We start from the raw sequence: 18,538 nt of genomic DNA, 5'->3' as shown, positions 1-18,538 counted from the left end.
CTAAACTAGAATTTTACCCAATATTTTAATCAAAAGAAGTTGCTACTGAAGCATTTGGAATTTTCAGTGAGACTTAACAGTGGTAATGCTCTGTCGAGTGTGACATGCAGAGACTGGCTTCAAGGCTCCAAACATAGTGACTTTGAACCGCCAAATAACCAGGAAGACAAAGAATAGGAGGAATTGCTTGATCTGGACACATATAAGACATTAGTAGAACATTACAAGTAGATGAGTCAACTGTTTCAAAACTTTTTTAAAGTAGTATGAATTATCCAGAAGAACGGGTAGTGGGTCCTCTCATCTATTTTATATTCTATTTCGTGAGAAAAAAACAAGAATTTATTCAAGATCCTCATAGGAATAATTGTAATGGTATTGAATATATTTTTTTGCACACATACCTACACTTTGCTTAAGTATGCAAGTTTTCATGCCTTGGGTGCCAAACTATTATTTTTCTGTATTAGAAAAAGGTTTTTTTAAAATTAATTTTTGCAATTTCTTTAAAGATTCGCCTTGTCAAAGATATCTTGATTCTTTTGCATGGTTGTTCTGTATATTGAGTTTGAATGTTTCTGAATGGTTTTTGTTAAGAAGAGAACATTTCTCTTTGGTACTTTTTATTTCTTGACCAAATCAAAGAAAAATAAACAATGCCGTAGGTCTAGCAGAAAGTTTTCTTGTGTTGACTTCAAATTTATGAATTTTCATTAAAATAGTCGTTTTTTCTGTTGGTTTTTCGATACAGAACTTACCAAGTGCATGGTTGCCAAGTAGAACCAACTCGTATAGAACGTATCTATGCAAGGGGGAATCTTGGGCCAATCTTTCACATGTAAACTTAATTTCAGTGATAAGCCCAAACTGATTTAAAACAACAATCGCATTTAGAATAGTGTCATTGAGAAAATAGTAGCAAACCGTGTATTTCCTTGATATGCTCTGCGGCTGCCCAGCAATAATACCAGGGAAACCGTGTATACCCAGTACTCTCTGCGGCTACCTGTAGTACACACTGCGGCTACCCAGCAATAATACCAGGGAAAGCACAAATCGTTGCTGTCATGCCTAAGAGTCAGTAGTGACATTTTCAGATTCAGGGATAAATTGAAAAGTGCTTGCTAAGCCGTTCTCTGAGGGAGGATCAGCAAGGTAAAGTAGACCAGGAGGATCAAAGTATGATCAAACAATTACCTGGCTGATCCTCCCTTTGAAAACAGCTTAACGTACGGTTTTTGTTATTACTTTAGTAGAATGAAATGGTTATATACAACCATCAGGCGTGATGGCAACAATATATTTAAACACGAGACAAATCTTGATACTCAATTAAGCAGCATTGTGCTTAATTATTGAAATGACGTTCATGTGAGTCATCATAGAGGCACCAAGTGACGGACTCGTTGGGTTTACAATCTAAGTAGTATTTTGTATTCTGCATTTTTCTGTAGAATTTATAAATCAAGTCAATTGGGAGGAGGTGTATGTATTATTACTTGTTGCTTATAAAAATAGGTATTAATATTTATTGCGATTATAATTGAAAGTCCGGTGCCAAGCCTCTGTGAATTATTGTAACAACTGACGTCCTTGGTTCCACAGTTGAGGAGCAAGACTTCCAACTATTTAATACGGAAGAATTACGTATATGCTCTGTATAATCTTTGCCGTGGGAACATATAACTTCAAAAATAAGTTGTATGTACATGAAACTGTGAAAAATTACAGTGAAAGAATGCCCGAATCTCAACCGACAAAACTACAATTTTGGTTATTTGCGTATCTCGATCACTGCGTATATATTAAACAATAGTGAGAATTTGGTTCAGAAATGGAACAGGTCACAGCGCGCGTAAATGGAAGTTTCCCTTTGTGTCAGAGCGATAGCTTCAATTGCTGTCACAGCATAAATGTTAAAGAACCCTAAGTCAAGAAGAAAGGTGCGCGGTTGGTGTGTCTGAAAAATCTTTAATGGAGAGTATAGGAATCGTTGCTTGTGTCTAATATTTATGCTATGTGCTCGACTAACTATGTTTATTGCCACCCGTGAAAGCGTTCTTCGCAGAGGAAGCATATAAGAAGCATCATAACAAATATCTAAAAAAAGCAGAAAAAATCGAGATTTAGAACTTGATATGGCCTTTTCTACTTCCTGGAAATCTAAAGTACTGTATACTTGAGATGATTGTTGCAACTACCGGTTCTTAGAGGATTTAGATATGTCTATCCATGTTAGAAAAACAAATTCTAGCTTGTCCACAAAAGAAGTTACATGAGTGAACGTTTCATTTTTGCATACAGAGCAGTTCACAGCCCCTTTTCTTTCTTTCCATAGAATTACTCGACCTAAGTATCCTGGGTATCAAAATTGGTAGCTATTTAAAAATAGGAAATTTTCTGAAACCGTTATATCCGGTAATACATTCTAAAAATTGGTAAAATTAGTTTACCCAGAAAGAATTGACATCAAGAAAAATTAGAAATTATTTCTGCTCGTACATTTCCTTTTCAAACAGTTCGTGGTAACGAACTGTAGTAAGGAGCGACCCAGCTCAATAATAAACGAAACTCTAAAAAACGGAATTTTGATGTTAAAAGATACATTAAAAGAATCGGATTTTCATGCTGATTTTAAATATATAAGTTTTATCAAGTTTAGTCTTTGTCATCAAAAGTTACGAGCCTGAGAAAATTTTATTTTGAAAAATAGAGGGAAACACCCCCTAAAAGTCATAGAATCTTAACGAAAATCACACCATCGCATTCAGCGTATCAGAGAACCCTATAGCAAAAATTTCAAGCTCCTATCTAAAAAAATGTGGAATTTCGTATTTTTTGCCAGAAGGCAGATCACGGGTGCGTGTTTATTTGTTTTTTTTTTCCAGAGGTCATCGTATCGACCAAGTGGTCCCAGAATGTTGCAAGAGGGCTCATTCTAACGGGAATGAAAAGTTCTAGTGCCCTTTTTAAGCGACCAAAAAAATTGGAGGGCACCTAGGCCCCCTTCCACGCTCATTTTTTTTCCCGAAGTCAACGGATCAAAATTTTGAGATAGCCATTTTGTTCCGCATAGTCGAAAACCATAATAACTATGTCTTTGGGGATGCCTTACTCCCCCACAGTTCCTGGGGGAGGGGCTGCAAGTTACAAACTCTGACTAGTGTTTACATACAGTAATGGTTATTGGGAAGTGTACAGACGTTTTCAGGGATATTTTTTGGTTTGGGGGTGGGTTTAAGGGGAGGGGGGCTATGTGGGAGGATCTTTCCTTGAAGGAATTATCCCCTCCGCAATCCCTCGCTCTTTACGCTAAAGTTTGACTCTTTGCCACAGTTCTACTTTTTAAAACAATTAAAAACCATTTCATATACGGTGTAATTTCTGTTCGTTTTAAGTTTTAATGTCGCTCCTTACTTTCAGTTAAAAAAAACTAGTTTTTTATTTAATTGTATGTAGACGTTATAGCTCTTCTTACTTATTTTTCATAGCATTACTGGACTAAAACATGATAGACATTAAAATTTTAATTTCGAAAAATGAAATTGGGATGAAATTGGCATTTCTCGTATTATTACTCAAAAATGTATAATTTGTACGGAATTTGTGTGTGTGTCGAGTAGGTAAAATCCATACCCTACAAATATTATCCCTGCTGTGGGCATTATCCCTGCCCTAATAGCTGGTGTATAATTAAAAAAGGCTGCTTAACTGTAAGTTTTACTCGATGGAGGTCTTTAATAACGGTCATTTTTTGGACTGCATGTATGCTTAGGGACGAATGCGCTTAGGGACGAAACCCCTAAAACTTGAATGCTATTTAAATAGTCAAATAAAAAATTGCTATTTTACAACACAGAAAAGCAGGAATCGAAACTTTGCTGTGGCATGATCTTTTGTTATTAAAAATAAAAAAAGCGTTTAAAAACGATCATCCCTGGGGAATTAGATTAAATAAGTACGTGTCAAAGATTATCCACAAGAAAAGAACATTATTTTGCATTCTTGTAGAAAGAGGGTTTAACTCTGATTTAGGGTCCTCAGGTATGCTGAATTTGTCGCTATAACTTTCATCAAGATGAAAATCAGCGTGTTTTAGGCTTTTTTTTTCAAATTATACAAATTATCTTATTCTAATAACTTTATAAGTAACTATAAATAACTTGAATAACTTTAGAAGAACTCTAATAACTCATAAAAGTAACTTTAAACTTGAAAGTTTCTTTTATTTGAATTCAGTATGAAAATTAGAATCTTTTGTTGGCACGAATTGGTATGACAATTCCATTTTTGTGAGTTTGCATTACTGTTGGTATGGGTCGCTATTTACAGTTTGTTACAAACAATTTAATTATAAAATAGATAGTTTTTAGTGTATTCTCTTTGAAAAGAAGGTGAAAATACGATACGCTTGTTTTGGTTTTCCCATTTCGAATGTTAATGTTTCTTCTTTGTTTTGTAGCAGTTGAATCTACTCAAAACCAATTTCACCGTGTCAAGTGTTTTGGATTGGTTGAATTATCTGGTTGAGGAAGTGTAGTGGAGCGTAGAATCTTACTCGCTTGAACGAAATTTACGCTATTTTGTCGGTGTCAATGTAAGCGTAAGGATGTTGTGAAAGTTATTAAAAGGGATTAGTATATTTTGTTGGAAATTGGAAAAAAAATGGAAAACAATTTAACCTTTTCTTCGGTTGACGAGGAATTGAAATATTGGAAAGCCAAGGCAGTAGAATACAAGGAAGGGTAAGTTTTTTTTTTCTTTGTTGTTGGTACCATCATTAAAATAACCTCCGATCCAAGGGCATATCCAGGATTTTTTTTTTCGGGGGGGGGGGAATTAAAAAAACGCATGAAAGTTTATTTGTGTTTTGTTCTGTTTTACGAGTCAGACAAAATTGGGGGGGGGGGGGGTCAAACCCACTAGTACCCCCTGGATACGGCCATGCTCCAAGCTACTAGGTTCTAAAAATCGTAATTTTCAATGGGAATAGCCTAATACTGAGTTAGAGGTCTTTTTATGGAGGATGAGAGGGGGGAAGTTCTGACTTTAAAAAGATGGTCTATTGTTAGATCACCTCTTATTAACCCAGTAGTGCAGCTAAAAGAAGATTTCAGAGAGCCCCAATTTCTCCTGAAGTTTAGGACGATTAATGTTTTTAGCCGGATTGTTTAGCTTGCTTTTTATCTTATATTTGCTAGATAACTCATGCGTGTTGGTATTTTGAGCCCCACAGATTAAAGATCCTGTAGTTTTAATTGGATGGGAGAGGGTACTAGGGCCATGTCATGACTGTGAATGGATGCACTTTTTTTCCGTTAAGTTCTACAGATACGGCTGGTCCTTGTGTCTTAGCCAGTACGCACTCGAGAATTTGGATCTGCAAATCAGACAATAACTGGTTTATACCTGTCAGTATTCGAAGAAAATTAGCTTAGGCTCAGTTGAAATCTGCTATTTAGGTATATCTTTTAATATATAGAGATAGTATTTTGGTTAGGTTATGTTAGGTATTTGATATAAAGCGTTTTGTGTGGCCTCCCTACCATAATTCTTTGTTGTAGTTTCCATGATTTTGTTACTAAAGTATTGTATTTTCATCGTTTTTTTTGCATATTTCATTATGAATAAAATACCTTCACTTCTCGAGTCTGTACTCGCCAAGACACAAGTACCTAGCGACTATCCAGAAGAATGCATGCTAGAACAGAGAGGGACATTCTTAGATTTCTGACTTTATGTTCATTTTCATTGTTGTCCGCGTTTTTGGCAATTCATCCCAAGTCTCACTCGCCTTTAAAATGGACACAGAATTAGCAATCTCTTTTTGTCTCTCTTTTAGAGAATTAGTCTATTCTCTATTTGAATTAGTCTCTTTCTGTTCTAGCCTCCCTTTAAAGCGCCACTATTCTAGACCTTCACTTTTTTTAATCAGAGTTCTGAGTCAGGGTGTTTATTTTGGATGTAGGGTTATTATTATTGAAACCGAAATTGTTTTAAGGGGAAGTTATGGGTAAAATATAAAAACTTGAAGATTTTAGGGGAAGGGGACACTTCAAGAGGTTTTAAAAACTTTGAAATACAAATAAATTCTTAGGGTTTTGTTGCCAGCTGTAGTTACGCTATATGTACTTACGCTCTTTGCATTGGTACCAATTTAAAGCTATTTCCTGATTGCGAATTTTCGAAAAATACAATTCTGTTCGGTGTGGAAGTGAGTGAAATGACTAATGATAAATCTGAATGCCTTGCTCAGCGTATAATAAATTTTGGAAAGCTTTTAGCAACTCTTAGCATTGGTACCAACGGAAACCAATCCTTCTGAGAGAGGACAAATTAGAAAAATTAAGGTATTTTTAATTTACGAGTGGGCGATCGGATCTTAATGAATTTTGATATTTAGAAGGACCTCGTGACTCCGAGCTCTTATTTTAAATTCCGACCGGCATTAAGCCTCTGATTTTCCTTTTAAAGCAATCTTTTGATTCTTAGAATTTTGCTAGAGCTTATACCATATGAGCTCTTGGCTCTTCTTGACCTCGTCACAAGTGCCATATGAGCTCTTAGCTTTTTTATATGATTTTTGTAGTGGCTAATGCCCCAACCTTATCCATACTGAGAAAAAAATCAAAATAAATAATAGATGGAGTCGTGTAGTGGCACAATAGGATTGATCTCAGCTTTGGTTAGAACTCGGCTGCAGCAACGCACTGCAGAGCTCGAAATTGGATTCTGTTGATTAGATATATATATATATATATATATATATATATATATATATATATATATATATATATATATATATATATATATATATATATATATATATATACATATATATATATATACATATATATATATATACATATATATATATATACATATATATATATATATATATATATATATATATATATATATATATATATATATATATACATATATATATATATATATATATATATATATATATATATATATATATATATATATATATATATATATATATATATATATATATATATATATATATATATATATATTTTTATATATTACCGGAATATAACTTTTACTTTACTGAAACAAAACAAACGAATGTGGATTCACAGTTTATCATACATACGGTGGTATTTATTCCTTAAAGCATTAATATTTATTGATTGATTAAAGTTAAAAAAGCGAAAACATTTATAATGTATTTTATTTTCAGTAACTTGCAAATTATATTTGGTACTTATCTGTTAGCCAGTACACTCTCAAGAATTCGGATCTGCAGATACGGGGTTGAAACAGCTGAGACGCTTGGGAGATAGATTGGATATATATAATTTGGGCGCTACTTGTCTGTTAATCAGAGCAGTTTGACTCTTTATCACAACTCTACTTTTAAAGCAATAAAAAAAACAGCATAAAGAGCGGGGCGTTGAGGAGGGGAGAGCCCCTTTCGTATACGGAATAATTTCTGTTCGTTTTAAGTTTTAATGTCGCTCCTTACTTTCAGTTAAAATAAACTTAGTTTTTCTTTTCTTTTTAATCTTCTATAAGAATCCATAGTATGGGTTGCTATTTGTATGTAGGAGGAACTTTTTCATCAATTTTTAATCCTGACACAAACAGTATTTTTCAATTTAATTTTACACCTTCTGGAGTCGACCTGTAAAATAAAACTTAATATCATTCCCAAAAGATGTTATCTATGCTTTTTGACAACCTGGATTCACTTACACTCTTTAAAGAGCAGAAGTAGTATCCCCAAAAGTTTCAACTTAATACCCCCAGTTGTTCTCGATACGTTGCTGAGGTGTCCGATTGGCAACCATGTAATACAATGCCTTTTGATTTATTTTTAAAACAACATTTAGTTTTAAAGCATAATGGACCAATTGCATAATTGTGGGGGGTCGACATGCCTAATATCTCTAAAGACATAGTTGCTGAACCGTTCTACTGTGCTGAACAAAATGGTTGTCTCAAAATTTTGACTGGGCGCGTTTGGAAAATGAATGGGTTTGCCTCCAATCTCTTGTTACTCTTGAAAAGGGCACCAGACACTCGCGCTTTAGTTGGAGTGCAAGAGGGGCTTCCCCCTTCATATATCTAGTAAAAAAATTTAATCAAGTAAAAATATTTTCAATATATTTTGTCTTCAGTAAAGTGCAAATTATGTTCTGGTCTTGAGAAGGCATGGGGTCATCAGCCCTACTCATGTTAATGTTTGCTCGTTTTGAGTTTGACTCGGTTATTTATTGCATGATTTCAATAAAAAATACGTTTAAAATGTTTAAACTTTTTTAGCTTTAATAAAATTATTATAACTTTAAGGAATATATATCAGTATGTATATATATACTAAGCTGAAAATCCACAGCCATTTTTTTTCCAGTAAAGTGCGAATTATGTTCTGGTCTTAAGAAGATATGGATGTTGTCAAAGACATAATTTCCAGACCTCTCAACTACACTGAACAAAACGGCTTTCTCAAAATTTTGATTGGATGTGGTTGGGGAAATGGTAGGCGAGGGAGGGGGGCTAGTTGCCCTCCAATCACTTTCGACTATTAAAAAGGGCACTGGCCCTTTCAATTTTCAATCGAATGAGCTGATATCGAAGTTTCTACGACAATAAATGGCCATCTCAAAATTTATATCAGCTTTATTTTGGGAAAGTAAGAGGTGTGGGGAGGGGGTATCCACCTCCGATCACTTTGAGTCTTAAAAAGGGCACTAGAACTTCTGATTACGAATCCAATGAGCCCCCTCCGAACTTTGTACGATCACTGTTTCTATATATCCCTTATATGTCCCCAGGGTATAGCTTACAGCTCTTGTCTTGAGGGTTGGGGGGGATACCACACTCAAAGACATAATTTCTGGATCTTTCAATTATGTTGAACAAATGGCTATGTCAAAATTTTTATTGGATGGGTTCGGGGAAATGGTGGGCGTTTTAATAGTCAAATAACTTTTGGCTATTAAAAAGGGCACTATCCCTTTCCATTTCCAATCGAATGGGACCTTTCCGAAGTTTCTACGACAACAAATCACCATCTCAAAATTTCTATCAGATGCATTTAGGAAAAATATGAGGCGTGGGGGGGGGGAATATCCACCCTCCGATCACTCTGAATCTTAAAAATGGGCGCTAGAACTTCTGATTACCAATACAGTGATCCCCCTCCAAAGCTTGTAGGATCACTCTTTCTATATATACCTTATATGCCCCCAGGGCATAACTTATAACCCTTGCGCTAAGGGCATCAGATACATTTCGGGAAAATACGAGGTCTGTTTGTGGGTGTGTGTGAGGGGGGGGCGGTATCCACCCTGCGATCACTCTGAATCTAAAAAAGGTATCCACACTCCGAAGTTTATACGACACCCTTTCTATATAAACCTTAAATGCCCCAGGGTATAACTTACAACCCTTGCCCTGAGGGTTTGGGGGGTCGTCATCCTCAAATATATAATTTCTGGGTCTTCAACTATTTTGAACAAAATGGCTATCTCAAAATTTTGATTAAGTGTGTTTGGGGAAATGATGGGCTTAGGAGGGGGGCAGTTGCCCTCAATGACCTTCAAAAGTGCACTAGCACTTTCAATTTCCAATCAAATGAGCCCTTTTCGAAGTTTCTATGACAACTCCTTTGATCCTAAGTGCCCTGGTCTAAAAAAAAATACATTGTGCCCGCATCGCTCTTTACTTAGGCAGAGCTATTGTGCTGCCCATGATTTCTGTACGTTTTGGGTTTCATTTATTTATTTGTTTCAATCTGTAGTAATTTTAGGCTAGGAAGATTATTTGACTTTATTTTTGCTCATTTTTGATTTAATGAAGCTCTTTACTTTTCTTTGAAGAACTTATTTCGTGGGAAAAGTTTTTTAAATTCGTTGTCAGTAAATAGCTGTTTTTAGATATGAATAGACCTAAGATGAATCAGTTGGACAAAAATGACCTTATAATAATCATAAGCATGAAAGATGAGTTTTAATACACAGTTGCCTCAAAGCTTTGTTGGAGATTAAATAAAAAAAACGAGTTTTTTTTAAATGAAAGTAAGGAGCGACATTAAAACTTAAAACGAACAGAAATTACTCCATATATGAAAGGGGCTTTTCCTTCTCAACGCCCCGCTCTTTACGCTCAAGTTTGACTCTTTCTCTTAACTCAACATTTTAAAACAGTAAAAAACTTTAGCGTAAAGAGCGGGGCGTTGAGAAGGAAAAGCCCCTTTCATATACGGAGTAATTTCTGTTCGTTTTAAGTTTTAATGTCGCTCCTTACTTTCATTTAAAAAAAAACTTGTTTTTTTTATTTAATTTCTGAACGTTTTTGAATCAATGCATGTTTTGATTTTGGCTCTCCGCAGAGGAATATTTATTTTCCGATTTTCGGTTAATTAAAAGGCAACTAGAAATTTTAATTTTTTACGAATCTTTTTATATGTAAAAGATATACGTAACTTATAAATTAGCTTACGTAAAGAACTTTGGTATTCTCATGTTTTTATTACATATATGAGGGCGTTTGCCCCTCGTCAGTACCTCGCTCTTTACACTAAAGCTTAAATTTTGTCCCAATTCATTAAGAATGACCCCTGAATCACAAAAGCCGCAGAATAAATAGTTGAAATTACTAAAAATACTTTAGCGTAAAGAGTGAGGTATTAGGAGGAGGTGAGCCCCTCATATGGGTAATAATTTCTGCTCGTTTTAAGTTTTAATGCTGCTGCTTGCTTCCAGCTGAAAAAAACTTTCTTATTTATTTTTTCATTGTTTTTTTTTAAGTAATGCAAGTAAATTCTGCGTTCCCTTCATGGAAATTTTCTTCCCCCATGACAAATTCCTCGATGGAAAGTTCCCCCAGCATATCCCCCTCTTCTCATCCCCTGCCTCCAACCAAAAAATCCTCCTGAAAACGCATGTACACTTCCCAATAACCATTACTATATGTAAGCACTGGTCAAAGTTTTGAATTTGTAACCCCTTCCACGGGGACTGTGGGGGAGTAAGTCGTCCCCAAAGACATAGTTATAAGGTTTTTCGACTACGCTGAATAAACTGGCTATCTCAGAATTTTGATCCGTTGACTTTGGGAAAACAATTAGCGTGGGAGGGGGCCTAGGTGTCCTCCAATTTTTTTGGTCACTGAAAAAGGGCACTAGAACTTTCCATTTCCGTTAGAATGAGCCCTCTCGCAACATTCTAGGACAACTGGGTCGATACGATCACCCCTGGGGAAAAAACAACAAAAAAAAACAAACAAACAAATAAACACGCATCCGTGATATGCCTTCTGGCAAAAAATATAAAATTCCAGATTTTTGTAGATAGGAGCTTGAAACTTCTACAGTAGGGTTCTCTGATACGCTGAATCTGATGGTGTGATTTTCGTTAAGATTCTAAGACTTTTAGGGGGTGTTTACCCCTATTTTCGAAAATAACGCATATTTTCTCAGGCTCGTAACTTTTGACGGGTAAGACTAAACTTGATGAAACTTATATATTTAAAATCAGCATTAAAATGCAATTCTTTCGATGTAGCTATTGGCACCAAAATTTCGTATTTTTTTAGAGTTTTGGTTACTATTGAGCTGGGTCGCTCCTTACTACAGTTCGTTACCACGAACTGTTTGAAAAATCAGATGCTTCCATATTAGCCAGTCGAGGAGTGAAGTTCGGTTAATCTTTATGAAATTTACCAAAACATGATGAAAATGTTATATTTTAGTTTATATAATAATACAATTTAGGATATATATTTCCACATTAGGGGGGATGTGGGGGTAAAGTAATTTAACCATAGCTCCACCCCTCTAATGTGCAAATATATAGCCCAAGTTATACAAATCCTTTGCATTCTGTAACCTTTTATTTGTCTTTTTGGCTATGAAACCGGTTTTCATAAATCGTATATTTAGCAAACTTTTCGAGTGTGTACTGACTAATATGGAAGTACCTAAATGAATTTAAATATGGATATTTGCTGTTGCACTCCGAAATACAATAGTTAAGTCGAGAGACTTCTTCATAGATTTGTATAGTTTTGATGTTATACAGATATTTCTTTAGGAAAATTTTCTCGAATTCGAGTAGGAAGAGCGTTTTTTAATACTTTTTTTTTAACAGATAAAAGTTGTTATAATGATCTCAGCGCACAGATCCAAAGAAATAACCATACATTTTCGAAAATACTTAAAAATAAAGAATTTTGCTTTGCAAGTAAATATATTTAAAGCTACATAAAATCTATATTTCTTCCCCTAAATTGGTGTCTTCCCCTAAATATGCGCGAAATTTGTTTTTTTTTGTCATTAAAAGGGAATATAAAAGTCGATTTCAAAGTTTAAGAAGTATGGCGGATTTTTACATTTATAATAAACCCCAGCGAAATAGAAAAAAAAATGTTTGAAATTTGCAGTCTTTTCAATATCTAATCATCTTAGTGTTGAACTGATTAATTTTAAACCATTAGCGTTATGATAAAAATAATTATAATAATAATTAAGAAAAAACTGAAGATTGTCTTCTCCTTGTGACATTATCATGCTGGGCATCACCTCTTACGAAATCTTCATTTTTGAAAAAAAATTGGCTTGCCATTTCTCACATCCGTTAAACTTGCTAGTGTGAGCAAATTTTTCACATACGGAATCAATTTTAAGCAATAACAGAAACAGGCTAACCACCGAAATTCGGGTGATTATATTCAGCCCAAAACGACTAAAAATACACGGCTAAAAAATTGGCTTAACTTAAGTCACATGTTCAACATGAGTATCAATTGGGTATCACGTTCAACAAGGGTATCTATTGATACCGTAGAGCGTTTATAAATAAAGTTTATTCAGTTATGTCTATTTTTATAATAGTTAGAATTATAATTCGGAATTGGTGTTTAAAGTCTAAAAATATTTTGAATTATTTTCTTAGTAAAACTTACATTATTATTTCCCTAAAGACTGTTTTAAAATGAAAGTATCCCGGCCCCAAACGTCCCTTTTATATTTACACTTTGGTGAATTCTAGCCCACTGCCAAAAAAGGCTGTGGACCCCTGCCTTAGATGATTTCTTAATATTAAGGACTGTCCATAGAACGGAATTTGTATACGAATGTGAAGTCGGATAAAGTAAGATCTAAAACGTTTATGGTTGTGGCTTCTAATAGCAAATGCTTTAAAAGTATCAGACCGAAATCGAGCCCCCTAAATATGCGAATTGAACCCTAGATGCCATTGTTGATCATTTGTAATTGATAGCTGATTGGATCGTTCTCGGACACCCAAATCTATAACTACTGCTAAGAGCTTTGAAAACTCATAGTTCCCCAACTCCCTCTCCTCGACTAAGATTGGATCAAGTGCAGACACTGAAAAAGTGAAACATAGACCGATCTCTTACTTCACACAATGTTTGGCTGGGATCCAATGGAGGACTGGAGGCTCTATGATAGATCTACTGATTATAGTGTAATCTATAGACTCTCTCTTTCACTGGCCCCCACAGAGGCTGGATCAGTCATGGACTCCCAAAAACCAGTACTAGAGCACTAGCTTACACTTACCGCTAAATTTATTTAAGATGTACTGACAGGAATTTAGGATCCACTCTCATCCTCCCCCATGAAGGTTGAATCAGTTGAAAAAAACATGGCTAGATTCCAGATTGGGACCAAGATCTGGAATTTAGAATCCACTCTCATCCTCCCCCATGAAAGTCGAATTAGTCGAGGACTCTTAAAAGAAACGTGACTAGAACATTGACTTTTACTTCTGGTTAAGTTTCGTCGAGATACTACAACCCCTTTTTATTAGAACGTTTATCTTAAATTTTGGGACCGTCTTGCAACAAAGACGCTAGGTTTGTCAAATATCCCTGAAAAGCATATCTTTTTCAAATCTGACGATCTGTGCTGGCAGATGTGTTGATGACAGAAATATGATCCTCCCCATTCCTAATCTTTACAGTGGTAGGATTTAATCGTCTCACTGAAAGCCATAAGTTGGAAAATTATTCTTACCACCTCCAAGTTTGATTGTCTTTCGACCACCCCTTTGGTGACGGACATCGAAAATACCCAACTACCCTCCACCGCCAGATGCCTGAATGGGTAAAAAACAAAACAAAAACAACTAAGCAGCAGTGATGGACGCAGTCCAACTTCGCAGGTTAATTTATTAAATAAAGCTGTGGGGAATTCTCATCCTTTTTTGCGATTCTCGTACGGGAATAGCCTAAGGGTTTCGAATTTTCATTTCTTACAGACCGCTGATCGCGATACGAAAAACAAAAAAACAAGACAGCAGTGATTCTCCGCAGCAAAATTGTTAACATTTAGGGGACGGGACTTCTTTCACTCTGTGGTTTATGCAAAGCCTAAATTTGTAGCTTTGATGGTTTTTATTACTTAGATAATTATCAAATAAATACGACTATTCTATTTTCCACTTAGTGATTAATAATTTGATTTATCGCATTAATGCTTTAGTCGGTATTAACGTTTTATAGTCACCACACTCCAGTTCTTGATCTGAGTAAAACCGGTGTCTCTGTCTGCATTCGTAGATAATTAGCGTAGTCTCAGTGAGATAAACTACTGTGCAGGTTTATTTTAATTAAATATTTAATATATAAAGGTGGTTAGGTAGTTAATATAATGCGTTCTGGGCGGTTTGCTTTCCATAATTCTCTATTATAGTTTCCATATTTTTGTTGCTTGATCATTATATTTTTATATACTTCAGTAGGATTAACCCAACTTAACTTCTTTGGTGTGGTCGCTATAAATCGTAAGTATTCTTTAGCCTACCCTCCTTGATATTTTATCAAGGACAATTTATAAAAATTTTGTGGGAAATAATTATATTTTCCAATTTGAATAGCTAGGAAGAGTCTCTAAAATATTCAGTTGTTTCCGCTTTTTATTACGTCATCTAAAAAAATGCAAATGACGGACATATTTGGCAATCATGGTCGCTGTGTTACTCTTAAGGAAGTACAGTTTTGGCTTGAAACTAAACGAGATTTATATGCATGCTTCGTTGTTTGATTTTAATTAGCTTTTATTTTTGTATCTAATTAATGGTGTAGGACTCAATTTGACTTTTTATTTTTGAAAAGGGATAACTGCCTCACTTGTTTCAATACCGTCTTGGGGGGTTGGGGTCTAGGAGATAAATAGGATGTTTTTGTGAGTAGGGGGAGCACGTAAAAAAGCATAAACTTAAGAGGCACTTGCATTATACCGACAACAACCAAGAAGTGAATTTAGGTTAATCATAGTGAAATATAACAAAATATGATGAAAATATTATACTTTAGTAACAAAATTATGGAAAATACAACAGAGAATTATCGAAAGCAGACCACCCAGAACGCATTATACTAAATGCTTTGCCAGCTCTATATATTAAACAAATAATTAAGGCCGTGATTACGTGAGCTGATGGAACTCGAAAATCCCATGTTAAAATTGAAAATTTATATTTAAAAAGTACTCAAGTATTCATTGGTGGAAGATACCGCTTTTAATATCAGGCCATAGCTTCTCGAAGATGCTACAAAATGTTTGCTAGGATTTTGCTCTATTTCCTTTAATTGCTTAGAAATCTTAGAAAATGTCTAGCTTTTTTTTCACAAGTGTACTCTGTGAAGGATATTGCTTTTAGAACAAAATCGGTACTATCATGAGCAAATGACAATAACCTGTAAGATAATAGCAACCATTTTTCGATGTATTTTCCTGTCTTCGAACAGTCTCATAGAATATTTTCAGCCACCTGAAATTTTTACAAGTGTTTTTTTTGCCACAAAGAATCGTTTCAAGTAGCCCTAGATTGACATTCTGGTATAATTAACCTGCTATTTCCGCTAATGAATACGTGCTATTTGAAGGGTTTTTGACAATCGACAGTCTCTAGAGAATTGAGAGATAGAAGGCGACCCTAACTTCAATTTTGAACCTCGATGTTTTCAAGTTCACTTAATCACGGCCTTAAAATATACCTGCATAGTAGTTTATTTTACTCAGGATAATCTCCAAAGTGCAGCTTTCGAATTTAGATATTTAGGTCTGGCTATTTGGAATGATATCCCAGCTGGCATTAGGGAGGCGGAACATATTGGGTCATTTAAAGTAAATTAAAAAAAACATTTATTGGGAGTGGGGAGATAATTTATTTGTTCTTAGTATTGTTAGCCTTTATATATGTATATTCTGGTATTAAGGGATAATTGAGTGAGTGTTTTTGTCCTTCTTTAATTTTTTTTTTAAATAAATAGGTTGAGAATCAGAGGATTGCAGCCGTCCAACATCAGGCTGTTTTAGCCTTCCCCGGGCGGTTGTGTGTATTTATAGTTTTTGTAATTTAGTAGTTAATAAAGAGTTCATTAATAAAAAAATAAAAATCAGGCTTATCTCCGAATGGACCTAGAGCAACCGGTTTTAAACAGATCAAGAACAAAAGTGACGTTGGTATAATACACAATTACCACTTATGAATCACTTTGATTTTTGTCTCCTCCTCAAGAAATCTAAAAACAATCATGCATTTTGACTTTTAACAGATAAAATAGAATAAAAAAATACTGATGTGAAAAATCATCTGATGGTACTTTGCATACTTACAAACACGGTGGGGGGGGGGAGGGGGCTTCACGGTGTTTGACTAAAATTTCAAGATTGCTATTTTGCCTAGGACTACAATAAGGAAGACCAACTCCCAAGGCGGGTCTCAACGATTATTTCCCACTGGAAAATTCAACTATCATCCCCTGCCAAAAAACGGCTCTGTGTACTTATGTAAAGCTATACTTGTATGGTAGACATATATCGAAGACCAAGGACCCCTGAAATTGGATGTAGGGAACTCGCTATGGAACTTTTATGTAAAAATATTTTTTTTAAATCCAAAGTATGGATATTTGGACAAAAACCTTTTTTCATCGAACCCCTAGAAAAATTGGCTCCTCCCTAGTTTTTTCTACTTCTAAGAACTTTTACCATATATATTCTTTTTTTTTACCTTGCAACAGGGGGTGGGAAATCCTTCCTTATTTTATTTTTACTATTTCACTTATTCAAAAATATGACATTGTTTAAGATATTCTTTCAACAGGAATTTGTTGTTTTCCTTGAGATTACTCGCTGTTTTTTTTAGAGAAAAATAGGGTGGAAACTATGCCTTCCTTATCCCCAAGAGACAGGGCTGCGTTGTTAAAATCACAAAAAAGCAATAAAAAGGATTATCCTCAAATAAAAGAGGGGCTACCCCTCTTTCCTTACTCCCCCCTCCTTTCCTTTCCTATCAAATACTGTAACTTAGCTTTTTTCTCATGGATTTTACGTAGGATCCTTTCCAGACAAGGCCGTACCCAGGGGGTTAGGGGGAATTGATTCCTCCCACCCCTGAAATGTTTGTTCGACTTGTAAAAACGTAACAAATGAATATGAACAAATTTTTTGCGCGTTTTTTAGTCTTTTTTTGTGTACCCCCCCCGAAATAAAGCCATTTGTAAAACATCCCCCACCCCCCAAAAAAAAATGCTGGATACGGTCCTGCTTCCAGGTCAAAGTGTACTCTGTTAATTCATCAAATTGTCTTTGCTAGATGATATGATCAAAAAGTCTATTTTTCAGGACCAATCTTACTTTTATTTTCTGAATCGTAGTGTTTGTCCCGAAGTCCTCCCAAAGGACTTCGGACCAAAGGGGCACAAAGGCCCCTTTTGTGTCCTATCGTAGTCCCGCCCTGAAAAGCCACAATATTAGTTGAGCTAAAGTGCTACAGATTAGCTTCTTTTCTCATAGTTTCTACGTGGGAGCCTTATAGGCCAGAATGCATTTTTCTAATTTGTTAAATTTTTCAGGATGGATGAAATGAAAGAAGAGCTTGAGGAATATCAAACAAGTTCAAAAGAGTTGGAATTGGAGTTAGAGTCCCAGTTAGAACAGGCAGAAACGAAGTGTCGAGAATTCCGAACACAGAGTAATCGATTATTACTAGAAAATAGCACCTTGAAGGTATTTTTGCTTCCTCCAGCATCCTGGTAACACAAAAAAAACTGTATTTTTATCCTAGATTTTTGTTTTATTTACGAAGCTAATTTTTTCGAGCAGGGGGTGGGGGGCGTTATAAGAAATTTTTTTCTTTGTTGTTTTCGTTCGTGTGGGCTATTTGTATTTTTCCTTATTTATTTACTATAAAATAGTACTCTGAAGATATTTTGTGCTTTTTTTTCCTTAAAATATAAATAATGTAGCTCTAACAGGAAGTTATCCAGGATTTTTATTGTTAAAAAAATAAAACACGCATCAAAAATGTGTTTTTATGAATTTTATTATGTTTTTACCAGTCGGACAAACTCTTTTTTTTTTTGGGGAGGGGTTCAAACCCTGTAACCCCTTCCCTTAATATGGCCTTAAGCTCTAACCTCGGTTTTGTTTTGTTTTTCGAAGCTCCGAAATTAATTTTTTTGTTTCGATAAAACGTTGCCAAAGCTTTTTTTCTTTGGCTTTTTCCTTCCTCCTCTCTATTCTGTT

At 35.0% G+C, this 18,538-nt stretch overlaps 1 protein-coding gene across 2 annotated transcripts in view; it reads left to right on the top strand.

Moving 5' to 3' along the window:
- The window catches only part of LOC136039292 (nuclear distribution protein nudE homolog 1-A-like), a 107,730-nt gene that overhangs the window by 6,438 nt on the left and 82,754 nt on the right, over positions 1–18,538 (top strand). For both annotated transcript variants that reach the window (XR_010620417.1, XM_065722901.1), the window contains exons 2-3: positions 4,463–4,745; positions 17,866–18,019. Coding sequence is in view for 1 of the 2 variants with exons in the window: in XM_065722901.1 (XP_065578973.1) it covers positions 4,666–4,745; positions 17,866–18,019 (234 nt within the window). In the remaining variant the exon portion in view is untranslated. The remainder of the gene's footprint in view (positions 1–4,462; positions 4,746–17,865; positions 18,020–18,538) is intronic.

This window comes from Artemia franciscana, chromosome 19 (genome assembly GCF_032884065.1).
Source record: "Artemia franciscana chromosome 19, ASM3288406v1, whole genome shotgun sequence".
Lineage (NCBI taxonomy): Eukaryota > Metazoa > Arthropoda > Branchiopoda > Anostraca > Artemiidae > Artemia > Artemia franciscana.
This window is presented reverse-complemented; position numbering and strand designations above follow the sequence as displayed.